The sequence below is a fragment of the Carya illinoinensis genome, chromosome 13 (genome assembly GCF_018687715.1).
Source record: "Carya illinoinensis cultivar Pawnee chromosome 13, C.illinoinensisPawnee_v1, whole genome shotgun sequence".
Taxonomy (NCBI): Eukaryota; Viridiplantae; Streptophyta; class Magnoliopsida; order Fagales; family Juglandaceae; genus Carya; species Carya illinoinensis.
In genome coordinates this window covers 15,804,623-15,828,755 of record NC_056764.1, presented here as the reverse complement: position 1 = coordinate 15,828,755, position 24,133 = coordinate 15,804,623, and the positions used below count along the sequence as shown (strand labels likewise).

General features: G+C 35.7%; 1 protein-coding gene across 1 annotated transcript; it reads left to right on the top strand.

Moving 5' to 3' along the window:
• The first annotated feature begins 21,568 nt into the window (after positions 1 to 21,568).
• On the top strand, positions 21,569 to 23,886 carry LOC122292568 (alpha carbonic anhydrase 7-like). The gene is made up of 6 exons (XM_043100980.1): positions 21,569 to 21,753; positions 22,146 to 22,363; positions 22,717 to 22,926; positions 23,012 to 23,179; positions 23,269 to 23,322; positions 23,472 to 23,886. The coding sequence occupies exons 1-6, from the start codon at positions 21,597 to 21,599 to the stop codon at positions 23,553 to 23,555; spliced, it is 891 nt and encodes a 296-aa protein (XP_042956914.1). The 5' UTR covers positions 21,569 to 21,596; the 3' UTR covers positions 23,556 to 23,886.
• The last annotated feature ends 247 nt before the right edge of the window (positions 23,887 to 24,133 follow it).

The window sequence follows — 24,133 nt, the reverse complement described above, 5'->3', positions numbered from 1 at the left end:
TTATTATGTTAATTTAAAAATTGTCATCTTAGTAATTTTCTCTTCTATTCCAGTGCACGTTCGTTTTAGTAATTTATTTTTATTGTTTGAGTTATTTTCTTTATCACATAAGTCAATCCTTGTGGATTAGATCATGTTACATACTATAATACCTGTATACTTGCAGATAAAATTGTACTAAATTTTTGGTTCATTAGTTTGAGTCAAATTTTAGACGCAACACCCCTCGACCACCTGACAACTTAGCCCGACTTCTACCATGACGAAGAGTGGGATCAGCACCTTCTTGACCATCACTTAACTTCCTTGTGACACTAACGAATAGGAGTAGGTACAATCCCAAACTATCTGAACAACCTACCGCCCCATGAGGGTCAACAGGTAGGTCTAGCCTCCTCCACAGAGGAGAGCAGGGGCCCAGCCTCTTGACTGCATGAGTGAATTACCCTATCCCCATCACGGCGAAGTGTGGACCAGCTGCTCAGCTATCCGACATCTACCTTTCCACAGGGTATCAAAGTGATGCGTGTAATGCCTAAGGCTACTTTATCCATCATGCATTGAAGTGCGGGCCAGCATTTAGCTGTTTGACAACTTACCTTCCCCATGTGCATTGACAAACGGGAGTAGGTTCAGTCCTAAATTGCCTGAACAACCCACCTTCAGATGAGAGTCGATAGGGGGGACAAGCCCTCACGGTGGCCCAACCTCTCCATAGAGGAGAGCAGGTCTAGCCCCATTAGTGAGGGCTTACAACAATACTACTCACTTGGTGGGGGATTTTGGGGGAACCCTTGATGTTGCTGTCTAAGCTACCGTGTCTCTCGGGACCTTTTTTCTTGGGGCTCACCATGGCCTCGTGGTTAGAGAGGAGAGAAACGTTTGAGGTGGTGCCTCTTCTTCCTTCACCATTGCCAAGAATGAAGCCATCAACAACATGGCCAATCGATTAAGGCACTTTCTTACAGTGGTACTCTCGGTTATTGTTAATTCCTCTTCACTACTTTTTTTTTACTGCTACTGTTGATCATTCTATTTTGATTTGTCTTTTGTAGGGCATCGATGACAGGTTGACTTGGAAGAAAAGGTTCACGATAGGCACAAGTTTTGCTTTTACGCCAAGAAGAAGTTTGAAAGGTGTAATGCTGAGAGGGCGGAGTTGGAGATCCTACTTGAGTAGGCAGACAGATATGAGCACTCACTGGTGGGTGACCTGGAAATTATTTGCAATAAAGTTTTCTACCTTCATGATGAACTTTAATTTTGCCCTGGATTTACTAGAGTCAGAGCGAGATTTTGATAGGACTCAACTTTCCCTTGCCCAAAGGGACTTTGAGTACATGTAGGGTTGCCTTAATTCTAAAGTATTAGCCCTTAAGGGGGAACTAAAATCTGTCTGCTAGGATCTATCAAGTTCTTAGGATCATAATTCTGGACTCATATGAGACCTGGTGGCTTCAATGGAGAAGGGGCAATTAGCTGAGTGTGACCTCTTTGAGGTTCGTGGCTCCTTGGTAGAATTTCAGTGGCACCACGAGGACTCCAAGAAGAGTCGAGCAGATACTAATAAGAACCATAGGAAATATCATAAGGCCTTTGTTGCAAAGGATGCCTACCTGAAAGAGAATTGTGGAGGTGCAGGCTTTGGAGGCTGAACTGTTGGTTGCACGAGAGGAATTGCTCGCTTTCATCCTAAATTAGCATTGGTGTGTGTAGTGAGAGACCATGCTTTTGGTTATAGGTATGGTGCTGGAGTGATGAGGCTTAGGTCTCATCTACTAACTAATCTCTGTGCCGATTTGAGGTGCCTAAATCTAGATCTATTCAAACCTGATGTAGCCTCACTCTAGTTCATAAATACCTTCATGCAAAAATCTATGCCTGACGTGTTTGACAATGGTCCTCCTCCACCTCTGCCCTTTGGCAGTGAAGATGCTTGAAGTTTTGTAATTTGTTATGTAAACTGTTGTAACTAAAATGAACAACTTTGGCTTTGTAAATTCCTTTCTTACATATTTTGGATCTCTTTGTGATTACTGATCATGCTATCACCCAATTTATATTCTATTTTGTTTGGGTAATATACCATTTTGAGTTGTGATGTCCTCTTGCTCTTTGATTGCGTCGCTCTTATCTTTCACATTTGACAGATGTTTGGGTGATGCAGTCTACTAACCCCCTTGCCCTTTTTCCTTGGCGTTGCGAGTCTTTTAGACTCGTAATTAGTTTTTAAGGTTGGCATGGTCTGTTGACCTCTGTGCCCTTTTGCCTTGGCGTTGTAATTCTTTTTTACTCATCATTGATTTTTAAGGATGGCGTGGTCTGTTGACCGCCGCACCCTTTTTACTTAGCATTGCGAGTCTTTTAGACTCGTCATTGGTGTCTAAAGGTGACGTGTTCTGTTGACCTCCATGCCCTTTTTACTTAGCACCGTGAGTCTTTTAGACTTGTCATTGGCATTTAAGGTTGGCATGGTCTCTTGACCTCTACAACCTTTTTACTTGGCACCATGAGTCTTTTAGACTTGTCATTCGTATTTAAGGTTGGCATGGTTTGCTAACCTCTGTGCCCTTTTTACTTGGCACCGTGAGTCTTTTAGACTCGTCATTGATGTTTATGGGTGGTGTGGTTTGTTAACCTCTGTGCCCTTTTTACTTGACACCATGAGTCTTTTAAACTCATCATTGGTGTTTAAAGTTGGCATGGTCTGTTGACCTCCATGCCCTCTTTACTTGGCATCATAAATCTTTTAGACTTGTCATTAGTGTTTAAGGGTAGTATGGTATGCGGACCTCTACACCCTTTTACTTCTCACTACGAGTGTTTCAGACTTGTCATTGGTGTTTAAGCTTGTTGTGGTCTATTGACCTCTGCGCCCTTTTTACTTAGCACCACGAGTCTTTTAGACTTGTTATTAATATTTAAGGATGGCGTAATTTTTTAACCTCCACGCTAGGCCTATGCATAAAAGGCCTTGGGCCGATCCGTCCACAAGACCCGCTATTGGCCCACCCGACAAAAGTATGGTTCATTGGGTCAAGTAGAACAATAGGTTGGCTACATATTATAATGATCAAAATTAATGAAACTGATCACAAATTCAATTTTGAATCAAGTTCTCTCCTCAAATCGCCAACTCACCATTTGCAGTCTCCGTTCACCTTCGTTGCTTCCACGAGGTCCAAATTTTCCCATTCTCAAGTCTCACACACTTTGCCATTCATGGTTCCAATCTTATCGCCCTGGCCCTTAAGCAAACTATCAAAATTCAGAAAACCTTGAATTAAGGGCAGCAGCAAGGCGCTTTTCATTTCCATAGAGCACCTTAACATGGCCACGTTGTAGCTCTGCATACTAGTTTCCGCCACTGGGTCTATTTTCTGGTGCAGGTTCTTGATGATGGCATTGGTGGATTTGGTTCAGATCAAGTTGGGGTATTGGCTTGTGGGAGTCTTTATACTTTTGCTTCGATTGTGCCTCTGGTGATTCTAGTCTCTTTGGCACTTTTCATTTTTGTTTTTATCTGAAATTTTTTAATAGTTCAAAGAGTTGGAATTACCAAATGATTCTATTTTTTTATTTGATTATGTTTATGCAGAATCAGTGTTTTTAGGTGCATGACATGTCTGACTCTGGAGCATAAAATTATTGGTTTGGGTGCGTGAGACTTGGGTCTACTAGTGTTTGCATAAGGGTTCATGGGTCTGAGTAGAGAATGAGTTTCACTATGATGGCATCTTGTGGTGGTGGTGGCAGCATGGTGGAGGGGGAGTGGTATGGGAGTAAGAGGGTTTTGGAGGATGAACTTGGGAGTAAGAAAGAGAAGACAATGCTGAAGAGTTTCTACAAAGAAGCAGAATGAAAATTTTCCCTCTCCCGTATTTTCCCTTCAACCAAACACTATTAACTTCAACAACTGTCATTTAATTGGGCTCTTTTAATTCTTTCTTCTGGGAATATCAAGCCCCAGCTTCGATCCCATATAGTATGAAGGCTAGATTTGGTTTAGTATCTTTTTTTTTTTTTTTTTGGGTCTTCTTTCTTAGAAATGTAGTGCTTTGGGATTAGGTTTTACTTTTTTTTTTTTTGGGTTTCAAAGAAAACGTAAAAAAGGTAGGAAGCATTAGTATTTTTCCTTGTTCATAGTATTTTTCTCTTTATTCTTTTAATCTTAGCATTCTTGTAGAGATCTGTATGATGGAAATTATAGATAAGATCTAGAAGTTGAAGCTTTGATCAGAATGGGTGAAGGTCTTCTACCGATGAAGAAGAAGAAGGGGAGTATTTTCAATTTTTTTTTTTTTTTTTTTAAGATCAATCGGATCATAATGGTTCTACCCAATTTTGTTTTGACGGGCTGGTCTGGGTTAGGTTGGTGACTTAAATGGACATATTCAGATCAAGCACAAATCCGATATTTTGAGCTCGGGTTGCAAGCCTACTCTGCACCCTTTTTACTTGGCATCGCAAGTCTTTTAGACTCGTCATTGGTGTTTAAGGATGGCGTGGTCTGTTGACCTTCATGCCCTTTTTACTTGGTATCGCGAGTCTTTTAGACTCCTCATTGGTGTTTAAAGGTGGCGTGATCTGCTGACCTCGAGCCCTTTTTACTTGGCACTACGAATCTTTTAGACTCATCATTGGTGTTTAAGGGTAGCTTGGTCTATTGACCTTTGATAACTTTTTACTTGGCACCGCAAGTCTTTTAAAGTCGTCATTGATGTTTAAGGATAGTGTGAGGCTGGAACGAGCACTTTATTCATCATGAGAAGAGAAAATAATAATGGAGTTCAAACAAATGTACCAAGAATAGCAAGAATGTAAGTAGAAAATAAGACATTATTACAGGTAAAATTTCTTCAAGTGCTCTACATTCTAAGGGTGTTGTATCTCTTTGCCTTGGCTATCCTTTAAATAGTAGGACCCTGGTCTATCATTGGCCACTACCATGTACAATCCTTCCCAATGGTGTCCCAACTTGCCTTCTTCTTTGGTTGTGACTCCATTCTCTTTCAGGACTAGATCCCCTATCTTGAATGTCCTAGACTTCACTCTCTTATTGAAGTATTGCTCAACCTTTTTCTTCTCATGTAGCATTCTGACTTCGGCTGCTTCCCTCTCTTCCTCCAGAAGGTTGAGGTGTTCTTCCATAGCTTCATTATTTTGGGGCACCAAGAAATGACAAGTTCAAAAACTTGGTAGCCCTACTTCCACCGGGGTACGACCTTGCATCCATATGCTATTGTGAATGGGCCTTCTCCCGTGGGAGTGTTCACCATGGTTCTATAGGCCCATGGCGCACTCCTGGTAGTTCTTCCACCCATTCCCCTATTTTGTCCATGAGCTTCTTCTTCAGAATTGCTAGCAAGGCTTTGTTTGTGGCATCTGCCTGCTTTCTCACTTGTGGGTGCCTTGAAGAGGAATACTTAACTTGTATTTTTAGCTCAGTGCACCACTCCTGATAGTGGTCTGAGTCAAACTGGTGCCCATTATCTAAGACAATGCTTTGTGGAATTCCAAACCGACAGATGATGTTCTTCCATAAGAACTTCATCACAACCTTCCTCGTTATGGTCACCAACGGCTCCGCCTTTGCCCATTTGGTAACGAAGTCAACCACTACAATCATAAATTTGACACCCCCTTTCCAGGTGTTAGAGGCTCGACTAAGTTAACACCCCATTGGGCGAACGACTAAGGGACGATCATAAGAGTTAGCTCTTCTGGGGGGCGTGGGGGACCGTTGCATACATCCGGCACTTTACACACTTCCTTGTAAATTCTCAAGTGTCTATGAGTGCGTTGGGCCAATAATGTCTAGCTCTTACCACCTTCTTGGCTAGGGCCTTCCGGCTGAAATGGTTTCCATATATTCCTTCACATATTTCAGCTAGAACATATTGTGCTTCTTGTGGTGAGATACACTGAAGTAGAGGGTGGCAAAGCCTCTTTTGTAACCTCATCTACTCTTACAGACTTTGCTGCCTTCCTTCTTGTCTTCCTTGCTTCTTCCTTTCCTTCTGGCAGTTTGCCCATGTCTAGGTATCTTATAACATCATTGGCCCACTCGGAGCTGCTCGCACTTATTATGCATACTTTTGACCCTAGGTTGGGACTTTAATGACTTTCTTTTTGACATCCTAGGGGAGGGGTGTGTTCTCCATCCTTGATGCTATGCATGCCAACCTGTCTGCAACTACATTGTCTTTCCTAGGCACATGGGATATACTGAAATATGAGAACCGATCACTTGTCTCCTAGACTCAAGCCTAGTACTTCTTTAACTTCTCCCCTTTAGTGGCATATAGCCCTAGCACTTGGTTGACTACCACATATGAGTCTAATTTTGCATCTACATCAGTTTCCCCCAATGTTGTGGCTATAGAGAGTCTTGTCACCAATGCCTCGTACTTTACTTCATTGTTGGTTGTCTTGAATGGGAGGGTTGCCATGCAACAATATTCTTGGCGTTCCTTATTAATTATGTGGATTCCCATCCCTCCTCCTGCCCAACATGAAGAACCGTCTATAAATAGATCCCATTGTTTTCTTGTGGTGGCGACTGTTTTTGGTAGGAAACATGTGAATTCGGCGATGAAATTTGCTAATGCTTGCCCTTTCACCATCTTTCTTGGTGAGTACTCTATATCAAACTTGCTGAATTCAACCAACTATCCTACTAATCTCCTTGAGTTGTCTGGTCTCTGTAACACCTTTTCTAGCGGGCTTTTAGTAAGTACCTTGATTGTGTGGCCTTGAAAGTATGGGCGTAGCCTCTTGGTCGCTGTTACTAAGGTGAAGGCTATCATTTCCACTCGTGGGTACCTCACTTCTGCTTTCTTCTTGGCTCAACTTATGTAGCTTACAAGCAGTTGAGTGGCCCCTTCTTCTTTGACTAGGATGTCTAAGACTACATGTAGGGATACAACCAATATGCATAGAGTACATCACCCTTTACGAGTTGCTTCAGGAGTGGCGGGCTGGCCAAGTGTTGTTTTAGGTTCTCAAAGGCTTCTCCGCACTTCTCATTCTAAGGGTGTATTTTGTGTAACACCCTAAAAAGGGGAGACATTTGTTTGTCGACCTCAAGACAAACCTGCTCAAGGTGGCTACCTTTCCTGCCAGGCGCTAAGTGTCATTTAAGGTTTATGGTGGCTTTATGTTTAGGATCACATCAACCTTTTCGAGAGAGGCTTTGATTGCTTTCTCATACACAATGAAACCTAGGAATTTCCTGACCCAACACCAAACATGCAGTTTGATGGATTTAACTTCATTTTGTACTAGTGCAAAATTGTGGAAACCTCCCTCAGGTTGGCCAGATGTTGGGCGGGCTCTTTGCTTTTCACTAATAAGTCGTCCACATAAAAGTCCATTGACCATCCTATCTGGTTTTTAAACTGTTGCCCAGATGACTAACACAAGAGGGAGGTGAATTGGGTTATATTTAAAAAATTAATAATTATAAATCAAATACACAATATAAAATATTAAACAAAATACGAAGCAACAACAAATATAAAGAGTAGGGTAAGAGAGAAGCAAACTCAGTATGTTAATAAGGTTTGGCTCCACTGCCTACGTCCTCACCTCAAGTTACCCTTTGAGGATCCCCAAAATCACTATTTAACCTCTTCAGGTGGAGATAGAAACCTATAATACCTTTGAACAACATCGCTATAAAAGATCCGTGTAGAACACCCTTTACACTTAGAATCACCTAACACATGGTGATTTAACTATTCCCTGTGTAGAACACTTTCTACACGCACAAGGGTTATACACACCCTTTTTACTAATACAAGAGCTGATAGTGGGTATGTCATTAGAAAACATTCCTTAATAAGTGAAATAAGAACAATACAGCACAAACTATATCTCTCTCAAAATGAACAAGGTTTAACGCTCAATGCTTAGAGAAGAGAGAATGAAAACTTTGAATGAATATTATATGCTCTTGATGTTGTAAATGTGAAGCTCTTAAATAATCTATTTATAGGCATATAAGACTTCATATTCAAAATTAAAAAGATTCACATGTCAAAGATAGCATCATTCATTTTTTCAAAAGATTCAAATAAAAATTTCTTCTTTTTAATTTGTCAAAAACAACATCATTCAGTTTTTAAAAATTTCAAACTTAATCTTTTTACTTTTCGTATATGACAAAAGGAGTACTATTTACTTTTCAAAATTTTCAAGCAAAATCATCTACTTTTTGCATAAATAAAAAAGAGTATCAATCACTTTTAAAAATATTCAAATAAAGCATTCACATGGGAAATATGACAATCAATCATCTTTAATATTTTAAAAATTCAAACATTTAATCATGTCATGTACATATGAAAGATGATAATCAATTATCTTTCAAAATTTTCAAAGTTAATTTTCAAAATATTCATGCACATATGGAAAATGTATTTAAATGCTTTATGATAAAATATTAATTTTGAGTCTTAATCCTAATTTTGAATTTTTAAGAGATTTACAACATTACTGTATGAGTTTTTAATGTGAACTTATTCCCTTTTTGCTCATGCTTAGTTCCTTGATGTGCTTGACTCTAATATGTAAATAACTTGAGTTTGATACTCCTTTATTTTTTGAATTAATTTGTTATAATCAAAATCTATATATAGATATATAATTACACGAAATTTGAAACATTGTGTTTAGCAATATCTCCCTTTTTTATGATGACAAATATTTGATAGAATCTGAAACCTATATTAATACTTAAGCTCTCCTGAGAGTGTGTGTTAGTTTTTCAAGCAAAAATATAAATATAATTCCAAGCATATATAACAAATTTAGCAATTCAAATAATGTTAATGTCCTAATCTAAAATTTCTCTCCTTTTGGCAACCTTAAAAAGGATCAACGGTAAATAAATGGACTGAAGAAAATGGTGTGTTAGTAGAAAATGTAGATAATTAAAAAATTGGAGCCGCCCGTGACCCGACAAGTGTGGCTGGAGATTTGAATAATCGCTTGATGATATTGACAAACAGGATTGAGGATTCTGAGTTTCTATACAAAAAAAAAAAATGATCATTTTCACTCATCTGATACTATACAAAATCAGCCTTAAAGTTCATCCAATTAGCATCAAATCTTATTCTCATCTCTATAGCTCATCTGCATTCATTCAACATTCTCGTTTTAAGCTTTCAATTCTTTTATCAATTGCTTATTCTTCTAACATTTATCTAGATCCATCCATGAGGTACTCTACACCTCAACTTCCTGTCCTTTCTGCAGCTGCCATTGGTGCATTATTGTAGTAAGAAAATAATAATTTGACTAATAAGTCAGATTCCAATGCTATCTACGACTTGGTGAGTCTCGTAATTAGCTCCTTATCCTCTATTGTTGCTTTTTCTCAACAGCTACAAGTCAGAAACCATGAGGTTGAAAAGCTTAAATAACAAATTGTTGTACTTCAATGAATTATTCAAGAGTCTTACATAAAGGAAGGAATCGTTTGGCAGAAGAATAAACAGTTGAAATCTCTATTATATTCTTCATTCCACTTACTAGTTCCCATGGATAGGAATGGTATGATATTGTATGAAGAGAATGAGCGTCTCAAACATGAGGCTAAGAACCTCAAATTTATGTAAAAGTGTTTATAAAAATTCTTTCTCTATTTTTATTGACACTGATCTATTTCTTAAGAGATATTCATAACATGCATCATACCTATTTCTCTTCTAATTATACATAATCTATCTTCTGGTAAAGGTTTTGTGAAAATATCTTCTAACTGATCGTGTGTGTTTGTGAACTCTAAAACTATATCCCCTTTTTGCACATGATTTCGAAGAAAATAATATCTTATTTTAATATGCTTAGTTCTAGAATGTTGTATTAGATTTTTTGAAAGATTTATAGCACTTGTATTATCACATTTGATTGGAATGTGATTATACATGAGTTTAAAATCTTCAAATTATTACTTCATGTAAAGAACTTGAGTACAACAACTACCCGCAGCAATATATTCTGCCTCAGCAGTAGATAATGTAACAAAATTTTACTTTTTACTAAACTAAGAAACTAATGCATGACCTAAGAAATGACATGCTTCACTAGTGCTTTTTTGATCAATTTTGTAACTAGCATAATCTGCATCTGTATACCTAATTAGATTGAAAGATATGTGCTTAGGGTACCATAACCTTAGGTCAATTGTACCATTAAGATATCTAAGAATGCACTTAACTATAATAAAATGTGATTATTTTGGAGATGAATAAAAGCGTGCATTTAAGCACACACTGAACATAATATCTAGTCTACTGGCTGCCAAATATAATAAGCTACCAATCATACCTCAATATACTTTCGAGTCAACTAGCTTATTAGTTTCATCTTTCTCAAGTTTAGTGGATGGGCTCATTGGTGTTCTAATTTTCTTAGCATCTTCCATTCCAAACTTCTTAAGTAATTCCATAATTAATTTTGATTAATTGATGAATGTTTCACTTTTTTCTTGCTTAATTTGCAATCCAAAAAAGAATAAAAGTTCTCCCATCATGTTCATTTCAAATTCTTCCTATATAGTCTTATAAAAAACTTGGCACATATTTTCATTAGTAGCACCGAATATTATATCATCAACATAAATCTGAATCGCACCGAATATTATATCATCAACATAAATCTGAATCAAAAGAATATCATCATTTTCGTGTTTGATAAGAAGAGTTGTGTCGATTTTTCTTCTTGAAAAATATTCTTTAATCAAGAAACCACTGAGTCTCTCGTACCAAACTCTAAGAACTTATTTGAGTCCATATAGTACTTTTGTGAGTTTGAAAACATGATTTAGAGAAATATGATTTTCAAAACTTAGATGTTACTCAACATATACCTCTTCATTTATAAAACCATTTAAGAAAGTATTTTTAACATCTATTAAAAAAAGTTTGAAATATTTATAACAAGCATATGCAAGTAGCATTCGAATAGCTTCTAATCTTGTGACTGGTGCATATGTCTTATCATAATCGATTCCTTCTTTTTGATTGAAACATTGGACTACAAGTTGAGCCTTATTTCTAATAATGACTCTGGACTCATCGTTCTTGTTTCTAAAATCCCATTTTGTTCCAATAATAGTATGGTTTTTAGGTCTAGGAACAAGTGTCTAAACATAATTTCTTTCAAATTGATTAAGCTCTTTTTACATAGTTAGAATTCAAGATTCATCAAAAAGTACTTCATCAATATTTTTAGGTTTAATCTGAGATAGAAAAACAGTATGATTGCAAATATTTCTAAGAGATGATCGAGTGCTTACACCTCGTGAAGGTTCTCCTAGAATTTGTTTCATTGGATGATCTTTCACAAATTTTCACTGTTTGGTTATATCTTGTATTAAATTTTGATGGTCTTTCCTTATATCTCGATGTTGGACTTTCTTTATTGTGTTCTTTTTGTTGAGATTGAGATTTTCATATTATTTATACCTCCTATTTCTTCATCAATGGATTTCTTGGAGAGTAGAGAATTAAATTCATCAAATACTACATGCATAGATTCTTGTACAGTCAAAGTTTTTTTATTGAATACTCTATGAGTTTTTCTATTAGTAGAATATTGGAGAAAGATACATTCATCAAATTTTGCATCAAACTTGCCTAAATTATCTGTATCATTGAAAATAAAATATTTGCATCCAAATACATGAAAGTAAATAATGTTGGGCTTTTTCTCATTCCAAAGCTCATAGGGGATTTTATCTAGTTTAGACCTTAACATAACTCTATTTAAAACATAACATGCAGTAGTTACCACTTCGGTCCAAAAGTAACTAGGCAAGTTGTTCTCATTGAGCATTGTTCCTGTCATCTCTTGAAGAGATCTATTTTTCTCTTTACTACTCTATTTTGGTAAGGAATTCGATGAGTAGAAAAATTATACAAAAAATTATTTTCATCACAAAATGTTTCAATATTTTTATTAATAAACTATTTTCCCTTATCACTTCGGATACTTAAAATAGTATAGTCATTTTTATTTTGAATTCTCTTATATAACTTGGTAAAGAAATTATGTGTCTCATCTTTATAAGTAAAAAAGATAACTCAAGTATATATATATATAAATCATCAACAATAACAAATGCATAATATTTTCCTCCTAAACTTGCAACTCTATTTGGTTCAAAAAAATTCATGTGTATCAGTTGCAGTGGTCTAGTAGTGAAAATATGTTTCTTGATTGTAAAAAAAGTTTTTGTTTATTTATCAAATTGGCATGCATCACAAATTTTATCTTTAAAAACTTTGCCTTTGGTAAACCTTTCACAAGATCATTTGTTGAAAGTTTGGAAATAAGTTCTATATTGACATGACCTAGTTTTCAATGCCATAGCATCTTGTGAGGCAATTTCTTTAAAATTGATTGTATAGTCATTGTTGCTTCTAAAAGTAATAAAGCAAACATTGCAATCATAATCATTCAAAATAATGCACTTATCCATTTTAAAAGTAATTGTAAATTCTTTATCACATAATTAACTTATGTTCAAAAAATTATATTTTAGACCTTAAACAAATAGAACATCTTCAATTATGAGAGAAGATTCATTATCAATTTTACCTATTCCCACGATCTTCCCTTTCAAGTTGTCCCTAAATGTCACATGTCCTTCTTCTTTAGATCTAAGATCAAATAACTTAGTCTTGTCTCCCGTCATATGTCTTGAACATCCATTATCTAAAAATTTACTTATGGAGGACTTCATGCATACCTATAAAAATAATTAAAATGATTTTTCTTAGTACCTAAGTTCTTTGAGTCATTCATTTATTAGTATTAGAATAAACAAGATTTTTAGATATCCATAAGGTTCTAATAGTCATTGTATGCTTTCTTCTAATAGGACAAGCATGATAATTATGACCATTTCTATTACAAAAATTACAAATAGCATGTGGCATATATGAAGAACTTGAGTGATTATAGTAGTATCTTTCTTTGGCAAAATTATTTTTATAAAAAGAATTTTGAATACTAGACTTTGATATAGAAGGATTATTAAAGAACTTTTTATAAGGTTTGTATTTTTGTTTTAGCATATATCCCAAGACTGTCTTGTCAAAAATACATCTTTGATTACCAAGAAGTTTTTCAAAACTTCTTTTTTCATTCGTAAAGTTTTCAACAATATTTTCTAAATCAGTTTTCTTCTTCTTCAACTCAAGATTTTCATCTTTCGAAATGATACTTTCTTTTCTTAAAATATCAATTTTATTTGTTAAAGAAGAATTTATATTTTTTAAAGCAGTATACTTGATACCCAATTTTTCAAATTCCTCATAGACCTCTTCTAAAACATTTTGTAATTCTTCATATGAAGGATTTTCAATATTATCAAGATTTATCACCTCAAGGTCATCTTTAGCCATAAGACAAATTTACTGATTCTTCATTACTTGTTTCACTATCTGAGCTATTTGAATCATCATCCCATGTATATCTGATTCTTCATTACTTGTTTCACTATCTGAGCTACTTCTTCATCTTTGTCGTTATTTTCCTCATTTTCATCATTTTCACTTTCTTGAGGAACAGCTTTAAGTGCCAAGCTCTTCTTTGGTTTTCCTTCTTCTTCTCCTATTTTCAATGTGTACTCATGGGTGATAAGTGACCCGATGAGTTTATTTACTTTGAGCTTCTTGATATCTCTATCTTCAAGAATCACTGTCAGTTTTTATTCCCTGTGTTTTGGTAGAAAGTTGAGAACTTTTCTTACTATATCTACCTTAGAATAAATTTTGCCAATGACTGTCAAGCTATTTATAATATTAATAAAACGAGTGTACATACTAGAAATAGATTTATCATCATGCATTTTAAACATTTCATATTCATGAGTAAGAATATAAATTTTTGATTCATTAACTTGTGAAGTTCCTTCATAAATAACTTCCAAGTTATCCTAAATTTCCTTTTCCGTAGCGCAAGTCATTATTCTATTAAACTCGTTTCCATTGTGAGCATTACATAAGAAATTCAAAGCAGTTAAATTCAATGTATAAAATCTATCATCTTCACGATCAAACTCTTATTATTCCTTTTTGACCTTTACTCCATCAACCACTTTTGTTGGAATATAAGGTACATTTACAGTGCATTTCTAAATTTCTCAACCTTGAGTTTGAAGGAATATTTTCATTCTAAATTTCTAGAATGAGTAATTGTCTCCACAAAATAGTAAAGGCCGACCGCTAGATTGACCTTCACCAAAGAAAACTACAATATTAGTCCTAAGATCTTAACTCAAAAGATAGTTAATCTTATAACAGAGCTCTTATTCTGATACCAATTATTGCCCAGATGACTAACACAAGAGAGGGTGAATTGGGTTATATTTAAAAAATTAACAATTATAAATCAAATACACAATATAAAATATTAAACAAAATATGAAACAACAATAAATATAAAGAGTAAAGGTAAGAGAGAAGCAAACTCATTATGTTAAAGAGATTTAGCCCAACTGCCTACGTCCTTGGCTCAAGTTGCCCCTTGAGGATCCTGAAATTCACTATTCAACCTCCTTCAGGTGGAGATAGAAATCTATTACACTTTTAAACAACACCGCTATAAAGGATCCATGTAGAACATCCTCTTCACTTGCAATCACTTCACACATGGTGGTTCAACTATTTCCTGTGTAGAACACTTTCTACACGCACAAGAGTTATACTTATTCTTTTACTAATACAAGAGTTAATAATGGGTAGGTTATCAGAAAACACTTCTCAATGAGTGAAATAAGAATAATACAGTGCAGATTATATCTCTCTCAAAATAAACAAGGTTTAAGGCTCAATACTTAAAGAATAGAGAACAAAAGCTTTGAATGAATGTTGTATACTTTTGGTATTGTAAATTTGAAACTCTCAAATGATCTATTTATAGGCATATAAGACTTCATATTCAAATTTAAAAAGATTCACATGTCAAAGATAACATCATTTATTTGTTCAAAAAGTTTAAATAAAAGTTTTTTCTTTTTCATTTGTTAAAGACAACATCATTCACTTTTCAAAAATTTTAAATCTAATTTTTTACTTTTCGCATATAACAAAAGGAGTACTATTTATTTTTCAAAAATTTCAAATAAAATAATTTACCTTTTGCATATGTCAAAAAGAGCATCAATCACTTTTAAAAATATTCAAATAAAGCATGCACATGTGAAAGATGACAATCAATCATCTTTCAAAATTTTCAAAGTTAATTTTTAAAATATTCATGCACATGTAGAAAATATATTTTAATATTTTATGATAAAATATTAATTTTGAATATTAATCCTAATTTCAAATTTTTAAGAGATTTATAACATTATAAATTTTAATATGAACTTGTTCCCTTTTTTGCTCATGCTTGGTTCCTTTATGTGCTTGACTCCAATATGTAGATAACTTGAGTTTAATACTCCTTTATTTTTTGAATTCATTTGTTATCATCAAAATCCATGTGTAGATATATAATTACATGAAACGTGAAATCTTTGGTTCAACATAAACATTCGATGATCCACCCTCTGGTAGGTTGCCCTTGCATTCTCTAAACCAAATGGCATGACTTGGTAGCAATATAGGCCCAGATCTGTAGTGAACACGGTCTTCTCCCCGTCCATTAGGTGCATTCAGATCTAATTATAGCCTGAGTAGGTGTCCATGAAGCTCAACATCATGTGTCCCGTGATAGCATCTACGATGATGTTGATCTGCGATAAGGGAAAGCTATCATTCGGGCATGCTTTGTTCAAGTCGGTGAAGTCTATTCATATTCTCCATTTCCCATTTGCTTTTTTCACAAGCACAATGTTAAACAGTCATTTAGGGTAACGAACCTCCCTAATGAAACCAGCAGCTAGCAGATGCTCTACCTCGTCAGCAATGAATGCGTATTTTTTAGCACTGAATGATCTTCTTTTCTGGTGTACCTTCTTGTGAATGGGGTCTACACATAGGTGGTGTTCAATGATGTTGTTGTTGATTCCTGACATTTCTTCATGACTCCAGGCGAATACATCATGGTGCTCAATCAACAATTATTTTAGGGCTTCTCTATCTTTTGGGGGGACTTGGGTTTTGATACGTGTTTTGTCATTAGGGTGGTCAGGACACAATGTTACAATCTCCAATGGCTCATTGTCTTTGGCTTGTTGGATGTTTTGCTCGTCCTTGACCTCCACACCTCTTTCCAAAGAAACTGCTAAGGGTGGGGGTAAGGGTGACCGTAAGGTAGTCTAGTCGCTCTCTTGGCCAGCCTGTACGTTGTCGCTTGCAACAGTACTCACCTCACTCTTATTGTTCTTCAACTCCTGCATATAACATTCTCGTGCAAGAGCTTGCTCACCACGTGTTTCTTCTATGTGCTTCTCCTACCCTACCATCGGTTGGAAATTTTATCTTAAGGTAATATGTAGATGTAACAGTCCTAAGAATGTTAAGCGTTGGTTGCCCTAATATAGCATTGTATGATTATGGAGCCTTCACGACTAAGAAATTAGTCATGGTAGTAGTTGTATGCGTTCTTGTTCCTGTTGTGACCAGAAGAGTGATGGCACCCACTAGTTGGATCACGTCTCTGGAGGAACCATTTAATAGGGTCAGAAAAGCTTTTTGCTTAGCTACAACTATGCCCATTTTTATGAAGGATTCCCAAAACAATATATCTGCTGAGTTGCTGTTGTCAATGAGGATACGCTTAGTGGTGTAATTGGCGACTAAGAGAGTTACTACTAATGATTCATCGGGTAGGTACAACACCCGTTGACAATATTTTTTTCCAAAAGATATGATTATTGAGGTGTTAAGCTTTTGGTACTTGGGAGACCTATCTACTATATAAACTTCTTCATACCTTGCTCTTCAGGTGTGAACCCTTTGGCTGAACGAGGACGCGTAGCCCCAAGCAAATTGGCCTACTATAGTTCTGATTCCCCTATGAGTGCCTTGTCTCTATCATTGTTTGAGTGTTCTTTCTATGTCATTGTTGCCAGTATCTTCCCTATGCTATTGCTGCCTGTCTAGGTTGTTACTTCTACATGAATTGTGCCCTTGCTTGTATCGTCGCTTTGGTTTCAAGCATTCTACAACCATTTGCTCCAAATCTCTTGTGCCAGTCAGTTCAGTGACCCTTTTTTTCATGGTCATGCAATCTTCTATCCAATGTGAATTCGTTTGATGGTATTTACAATAGTGAATGCTAGTCCTAGATTGGTGATGTTCTCTATCCGACTCTTCCGTTTCTTATACAATTAGATGATTGTGTATCAATCTAATGTTGTGCTCTTGCCGCCTTTCCCATCTTCTTTCCTCATGATTTAGCATAGGCTTCTTATTGCACAGATTGGTTTTACGTTCTGTCTTGGGCTCCCCTTTTCTTGGATCTACACGGGCTTGCAGTGTACCTTCAACATTAAGGAATCATTTGCTCTGCCCATAAACTCCCTTAGAGTAGAAGGGGTCTTCTTGGCCAACTCAACCATGAAAGGGCTGCTTGATCAGATTCTGCCCAAAGGGCGGCCAAAGTGATCTTTTTCGTCTTGATCATCAGTTGTCAACATTTCCTTATTAAAGTGGGTGAGGTATGTTTTCGAGTATGTTTTCAGATTCTCCTTCTCCCTCTGCTTGATCGTTAAGAGGTACGCTACTGGGCGCAGGCTAAATTGTGTCAAGAACTGCTTAGTTAGCTCTTTAAAGCTATCGATCAATCTGGGTTGGAGAGTGCCAAACCATCCTCTCGCCCTCCTCCTTAGGGGTAGAGGAAAATTCTAGCAGTCGATTTCTTCAAGGAAGTGGTGGAGTCTGATATGTGCCTTGATGTTCTTCAAATGATCTACTGGGTCATTGGACCCATCGTACATCTGTATCTGCAGCACCTGAAAGCGGCATGACCATGATTTCCACACTACAGGGTAAGTCAGTTCAGATTAACAACTGCTCTACTGAGGAGGATCCCCCCATCTTCTTTACCATTTCTTCATATTTTCCAATGAGACTTCATAGCTCTCCATGCATCTTTTTCTTCTCTATATCCTCCGCATTTTGTCATCCATTACTATGCGCTTCCTTTTCACCCTACTTGCTATGGCTAGGCATGGTTGCATCCCTAAGCTCCAGGTTTTGTCTCTTCAAGTCTTCATTTTCTTTCTTTAGATTCTACATGGTGTCTAATGCCATCTTTAGCATCTCCTTTGTTGCAACTAATCATGCCTCCATGGCAGTAGGCATTGTTTCTAGTTCACAGATTGCTTGGGAACGTGTCATGGTCGGCATATGGGAACCATGTTGGTGTCCAATGAGAAACTGAGATGAAAGATCCCACAGACCCACAGAAAAGGACGTGTCCCACCACCAAATGTCATCGTCAATATGTAAGTCAATGATGGATGGCACTAGATGCCTGTGGCCACTCTGATGCCTAAGTTAGTAATAAGTGATAGATAATAGTTTAAGTTTATATTTAGCGAAGTTAAGAGTTACCTGTTACCTATATAGATAGGCATAGAGGTTCATTGGATCAACACTGTTAATTAGATTATCTTCTCACGGTATCTAACAGTAAAGCTTATCTCTAAACCATTGGAGTAATTTGATCGCCATACCAAGGCTTATTAGGCTTATTGGAGCAATCTAATCGCCATACCATGGCTTAATCTAATTGCTGTACCATGGCTTATCAACCCTAATAGCCAGGGTGGCCAAGCAGTTTATTTGATAGCCCATTACGCATATGTAGCAGGTTGTTGTAGGCTGTTGGTATATGATTTGGGTGGGGTCAATATTAGCCCCTCCATGTCTATGTATGTATGTTTTCATTGTAAGCATATGGGCAAAACATTTATTGAAAACTTGATTTGACGAGTTAGAAATTAACTAAACTATTCATAATAGTGTTATATCGATAAAGAAATTTTATAAAAATAAATTTATAATTTAATATTGTTTTATATGATATATAATATATAATTTATAGTAAAAATAATTTTAAGATCCTACGTATAATATTGACTCATGTGGATTTATAGAATTCTTATTATTAAATTTTTGTATGATTAAAATATTTCTAAAAAAAAACTTAACCTAGGTACTATATATAATATATTATATAGCTACAAGAAAATTACTCTTCCTAAGCAATAAAGGCTTCGGTTTCTTGTCAGTCACTCATTAAAATTTTTTATTCAACTTAGATATTTGGGAGCACAGTCAAAATTTTGAATGGACCTTGTTTTGCCAACTCATCCATGCATGCACATAAAAACTTTCAAGTTATAGCTTAAAAAAACAAAACATGTTTGCTGACGTAATCATTGCGACTGCAATATATACGCGTTTTAAGAAATGAGTTCCGGCCGCGTCCTTTTGTGCGCATACTCGACATTTTCCATTTACAGCTGGGGCTAATTGTTTCCATCATCTGGTTTGTCAAATTAGGAATCAATGCTTCAGCCCTAATCTTTGTCGAGTTTTGGTGAATTGTTTTGTATTTTTAGGGTGCGTTAATTTGGTTGTTAATTTCTTAAAGCAGTTTGAGTAATCTGTTCTGAGAATTCTTCATAATCTGTATGAAACAATGTAGAATATGCATTAGAAAAATAATGGTCATGGTAAGAAAAATAGGGATGTATTCCATTACATAAGCCATATATATGTAATCAAAGGCATAAAACAAAATTAATCAATAATTTATATATATGTATTCTTAATGTCAAATAACTAAAAGTCAATTTGCCCACCAAGATATATAGAAATGTTGATTGTTTGGGGCCAGTCGTTGGAGACTTATGTAAAGGTGTATATATAGATCCATAAAAATATTTCAACCAGCCACAAGTTTCTTTTTATGAAAATACTCTAACCATAAAGAGAATACACAAAAATAATATCATAAATTGACGAATTTTGATGTGATTGTTTAGGTTTTAAAGTTATTTTAATTGTAAAATAAGTTTAACAAATCAGATAAAATCACATTAATTTATATGATTACTTTTACGTAATTTATGCATTTGTGATTATAGCTCTCCTCATTTTTTAATCCTCCTCATGGAAAGTTATTTTTCCAAATTATTAATGGAACGTGAGACTCGCACTCCACCATTATGCAGTATTGAAAAATAAAATGAAGAATAATTCTGTAAATTAATATAAAATAAATTTTTCACCGTTTTCACCCTGGAGTCAAACATTAGATCACCATAAAAAAGATTTCAAAACATTTGAAGAGGTCCCTACTTCAAACGTCAGATTTTACTTGAGCCTTTTTCCAACCACTCTCCAACGTTTCTGCTTTTGGGTCAAGAATTGCATCATCGTCATGGGCCGGGGAAAGTTACCTTAATAGTGTGAACTAATTTTGACTACCACCATATAATATATAATCAAATTTTACTTTTATGCTTGGAAGAGAAGAATCATTCCCCAACTTGCTCCTTGTGTGGTCATTCGAATTGAATTCTTGGCCTATGCTCTATTTTTGTGATCTCAAATTTAGGACTTTGAAGCATGCTGATATATTTTAATCTAAAAATTGTATGTGAACACTAAAATGGGTTCCTTGGCACGCAAAAGAAAAATATTGGTTCAACATGCATGTGCAGTTTTGTACCCAACAAACGTCATCGATCTATATAGCTAGAAATACTTATAAATGTCGATCGTCAGGTGAAGCAAACAAGTGAAGTATATAATCAAAGTGGGCACCGGATGAAGTTCCTATTTCAAAGTTCGAGTTCATAATTTTACCCAAATGCCATGTTAAATTCAGATTATTTTAAAAAAGAAATTACTTTCATTAATGGAGGGATGCATATATAACTAATTCCATTATTATTGATATGGAAGAGGTTTGAAACATAAACTTCAAAGATATACATATACGTAACTTGGAGAAACGAGTACAAGCATGAGGTTCTACAAAACATAATGAAGACAAATGATACTCTAGATATTTCTCAAAACCAGTCATCCACATCAACGAAATGAGTTCCATAAAGTATAAAATTGGAGTTGAAACACTTTCCGTCCTCGATCTGTCTGGCTGTGGTTCACTTTTTTTGACTCAGTACACAACCACTTTATCAGAAAGAATAAAAAACCTGCCACAGAAGAATCGATTGCCAACTTCTATGTTATATTATTTGCTGGAGGCCGGAATCATCACGTGTCCATTTAATAATTATATTATGCTGCCTGGCCCTTTGTTTGTTTGTTTCCGAACCACATGCTTCGAATCTCGATAGCCAAATGAAAGTTTTCCTTCGGATTTTCAGTCAGATTTCTTTCAGAAAGTATTTGGTTTCACATTATTGCTTACACCAATACGCCAGTAAAAGGACGACAAAAAGGCCATCTGGGTCGTCTTCTAAACAGTAATTAATTAATATATTGGTGAAAAAAAGGTGGGGGTTGGAAGCAACTTATCATTATGCTCCTATTTTCAAACCGGCTAGCTGAAATGGACATTTGGCGAATAAACAAGAAAAAGATTTCAATTTTCAAACGCTTTTCTTCAATGCGCATAGAAACATTTGGTGCCGCGTGTGTATATATATGCCCAACCGAGTGCTCAAACCTCTCCAACACATATTGCAAAATCGTGGAAATTCCAAGATCGGAAAGATGAAGCCAGTAACCCAATTCTTGTTTTGCTGTTTCTTCATTGCTCTTGTTTTGCATTCATCCCGGCCTGCAACATCTCAAGAAGTTGGTAAGGCAAAATCCAATGCTTCTCATGTATTGGAATCCTTATTTTGTTTCCATCAAACGAACATGCATGGGCACGACATGCAAAACACAATATATAGACGCATAAAGGACGCTTCCAAACACTTTCTTCAAGGCGTTTCTGTAGTTCTATCTTGTTTTCTTCAGTAAACTTATATTTTAGAACTTAGGTTTTCATCAGTCTTATAATCATTATTCTTTCACTTTCTTTTAACAATCTGTCTATAATAATAATGCTTGTTTTCACCTAACTTCTTTACCATTGTATTCAGCTTTTGGTGATGTATAGACATTCCTTGTTTTCGTAAATCTGTGAATTAGTAAAGGTGCTGTCATAACATAAATGTATTCATTCCCCTTTCCTTAATGGTGCAGATGATGAACGAGACTTTGACTACAGTGAGAAAAGTGGAAAGGGACCGTCTCGATGGGGAGAGATTCACCCTGAATGGAGCTTATGCAAAGATGGATCAACGCAATCGCCTATTGACTTGCTGAATGAAAGGGTGGAAATAGTTTCCCATTTGGGGAGACTTAATCGGAATTACAGTCCATCTAATGCCACTCTCAAAAATAGAGGCCATGACATGAAGGTAAGCAAAAGATCATGAAGAGGGAATTATTAAAGAGAAATTACTGAAATAAATAATGGGAATGCAATAATGTGCGATTACATATCCACCAACTAGAAGACAAATCATTGTAGCTATTTTCATACGTCATGGGATTGATAGCGATTATATAGTAATATTTCTTTCCAAAATATTATAATAATTATCACAAAAGAAGAAACAACGAAAGGATCTAGCTGTTAGGTTTGGTGAGATTTTCTGGTAAAGAGCATGCGCAAGTCTTAAGAAATCTGCAAATTATTTTTCCGGCCTTCCTCATGATTTCTTTCAAGTAACCATTCTTCTTCTTGATTAATTAACATTTGTGAATGCAGCTGGAATGGGAAGGCGGCGCCGGATATATTGAAATAAACGGTACTCAATATGTACTCCAGCAAAGCCACTGGCACTCACCCTCCGAACACACTATCAATGGCCGGAAGTTTGATGTAGAGGTGCACATGGTCCATGAGAGTTCAGATGGAAAAGTTGCTGTGGTTGGAATTATGTACACGATTGGCCGCCCTGATTCTTTCTTGACATTGGTAAATAAAAATCAAAGACTCTCTCTCTCTCTCTCTGTCTCTCTCTCTCTCTCTAATGGCTTGTGTTGTGTATATCTACGTACAGATAAGGCATCAGTTGTCAGCCGTTGCTGGTAACAGTGAAGAAGTGACAGCGATGGGAATCGTCGACCCAAAGAAGATAAAAATAGGCAGTAGAAAGTATTACAGATATATTGGGTCCCTTACAATTCCCCCTTGTACTCAAAATGTTGTATGGACCATCGTGAGAAAGGTATGTAATTTGTTTCTCTTTTTTTGCCAACTCTTCATGTATCGTTATTAAAGATGTAAATAATTCTGATCAAGTTAACTCATGATCAGGTGAGGACTGTTACACGAGAACAAGTTAGGTTGCTTCGCGTGGCCGTTCATGATGTGAGTATATCCACTCACTCGATTATTCCTTTATATATGAAACATGTACATATCACATCAAAGTTTCAATTTCTTTGTCAGGGGAGGGGTCCCTCTCGAAGTGTATATTCATGTAGTAATTAAAGATGGTTGTTCCTTATTTTTTTCAGGGCTCAGAGACAAATGCAAGACCACTACAACCAATAAATAGGCGATCAGTGCATCTATATAGACCAAGTGAAGTGGAAGATTAAATTCTGTCACTGTCAGGGGTTTCCCTTGAATCTTATATGGCGTGAGAAATATTTAGTCTATATAAGAATTTTATAAAAATATTTATAAATTAATATAACTTGATATAAAATAAATCTGATGTATTACATTTAGTCTCGACATTAGTTTGTGGCTTACTTTTTTATAAAATTTTTATAGGCATAGGATAAATGGAGGCTTAGGACTTGGGACGGATTACGTATACATGATGTATTAAATTTATTTCCATTGTTAATTATACATTGTTTATTCTTCGAGAACATTTGTAGATCTACCTTCCATGAACAAGACAGGCTAGCGTGTTTTTCAGAACTCTTTTTTCATATTTTTGAATTCTATTCTGTTAGTTCAGGCCATTCCGATTGAAATAAAAATTTATGACATCTGATGATCTCCTTCTACTTCCAATATGATATTAATTAATGCTTTCGTAACTCAGCAAGTAGTTGGGGGTCTATATATTGACAGCAGGAAAATCTAAAAAAGTTCAATGAGTTTATTTCTTTAGACTATATATTTATGTTAGAAAAATCAAAGATCATCGACATATATATATATA

What these genes read in the sequence shown, in the direction of transcription:
- LOC122292568 (XM_043100980.1), top strand. Translation starts at nt 21,597, where the DNA reads ATGCCCAACCGAGTGCTCAAACCTCTCCAACACATATTGCAAAATCGT. An exon ending in ATAGAGGCCATGACATGAAG is followed by an intron (nt 22,364 to 22,716) that starts GTAAGCAAAAGA and finishes TTGTGAATGCAG; the next exon opens with CTGGAATGGGAAGGCGGCGC. An exon ending in CTGATTCTTTCTTGACATTG is followed by an intron (nt 22,927 to 23,011) that starts GTAAATAAAAAT and finishes ATCTACGTACAG; the next exon opens with ATAAGGCATCAGTTGTCAGC.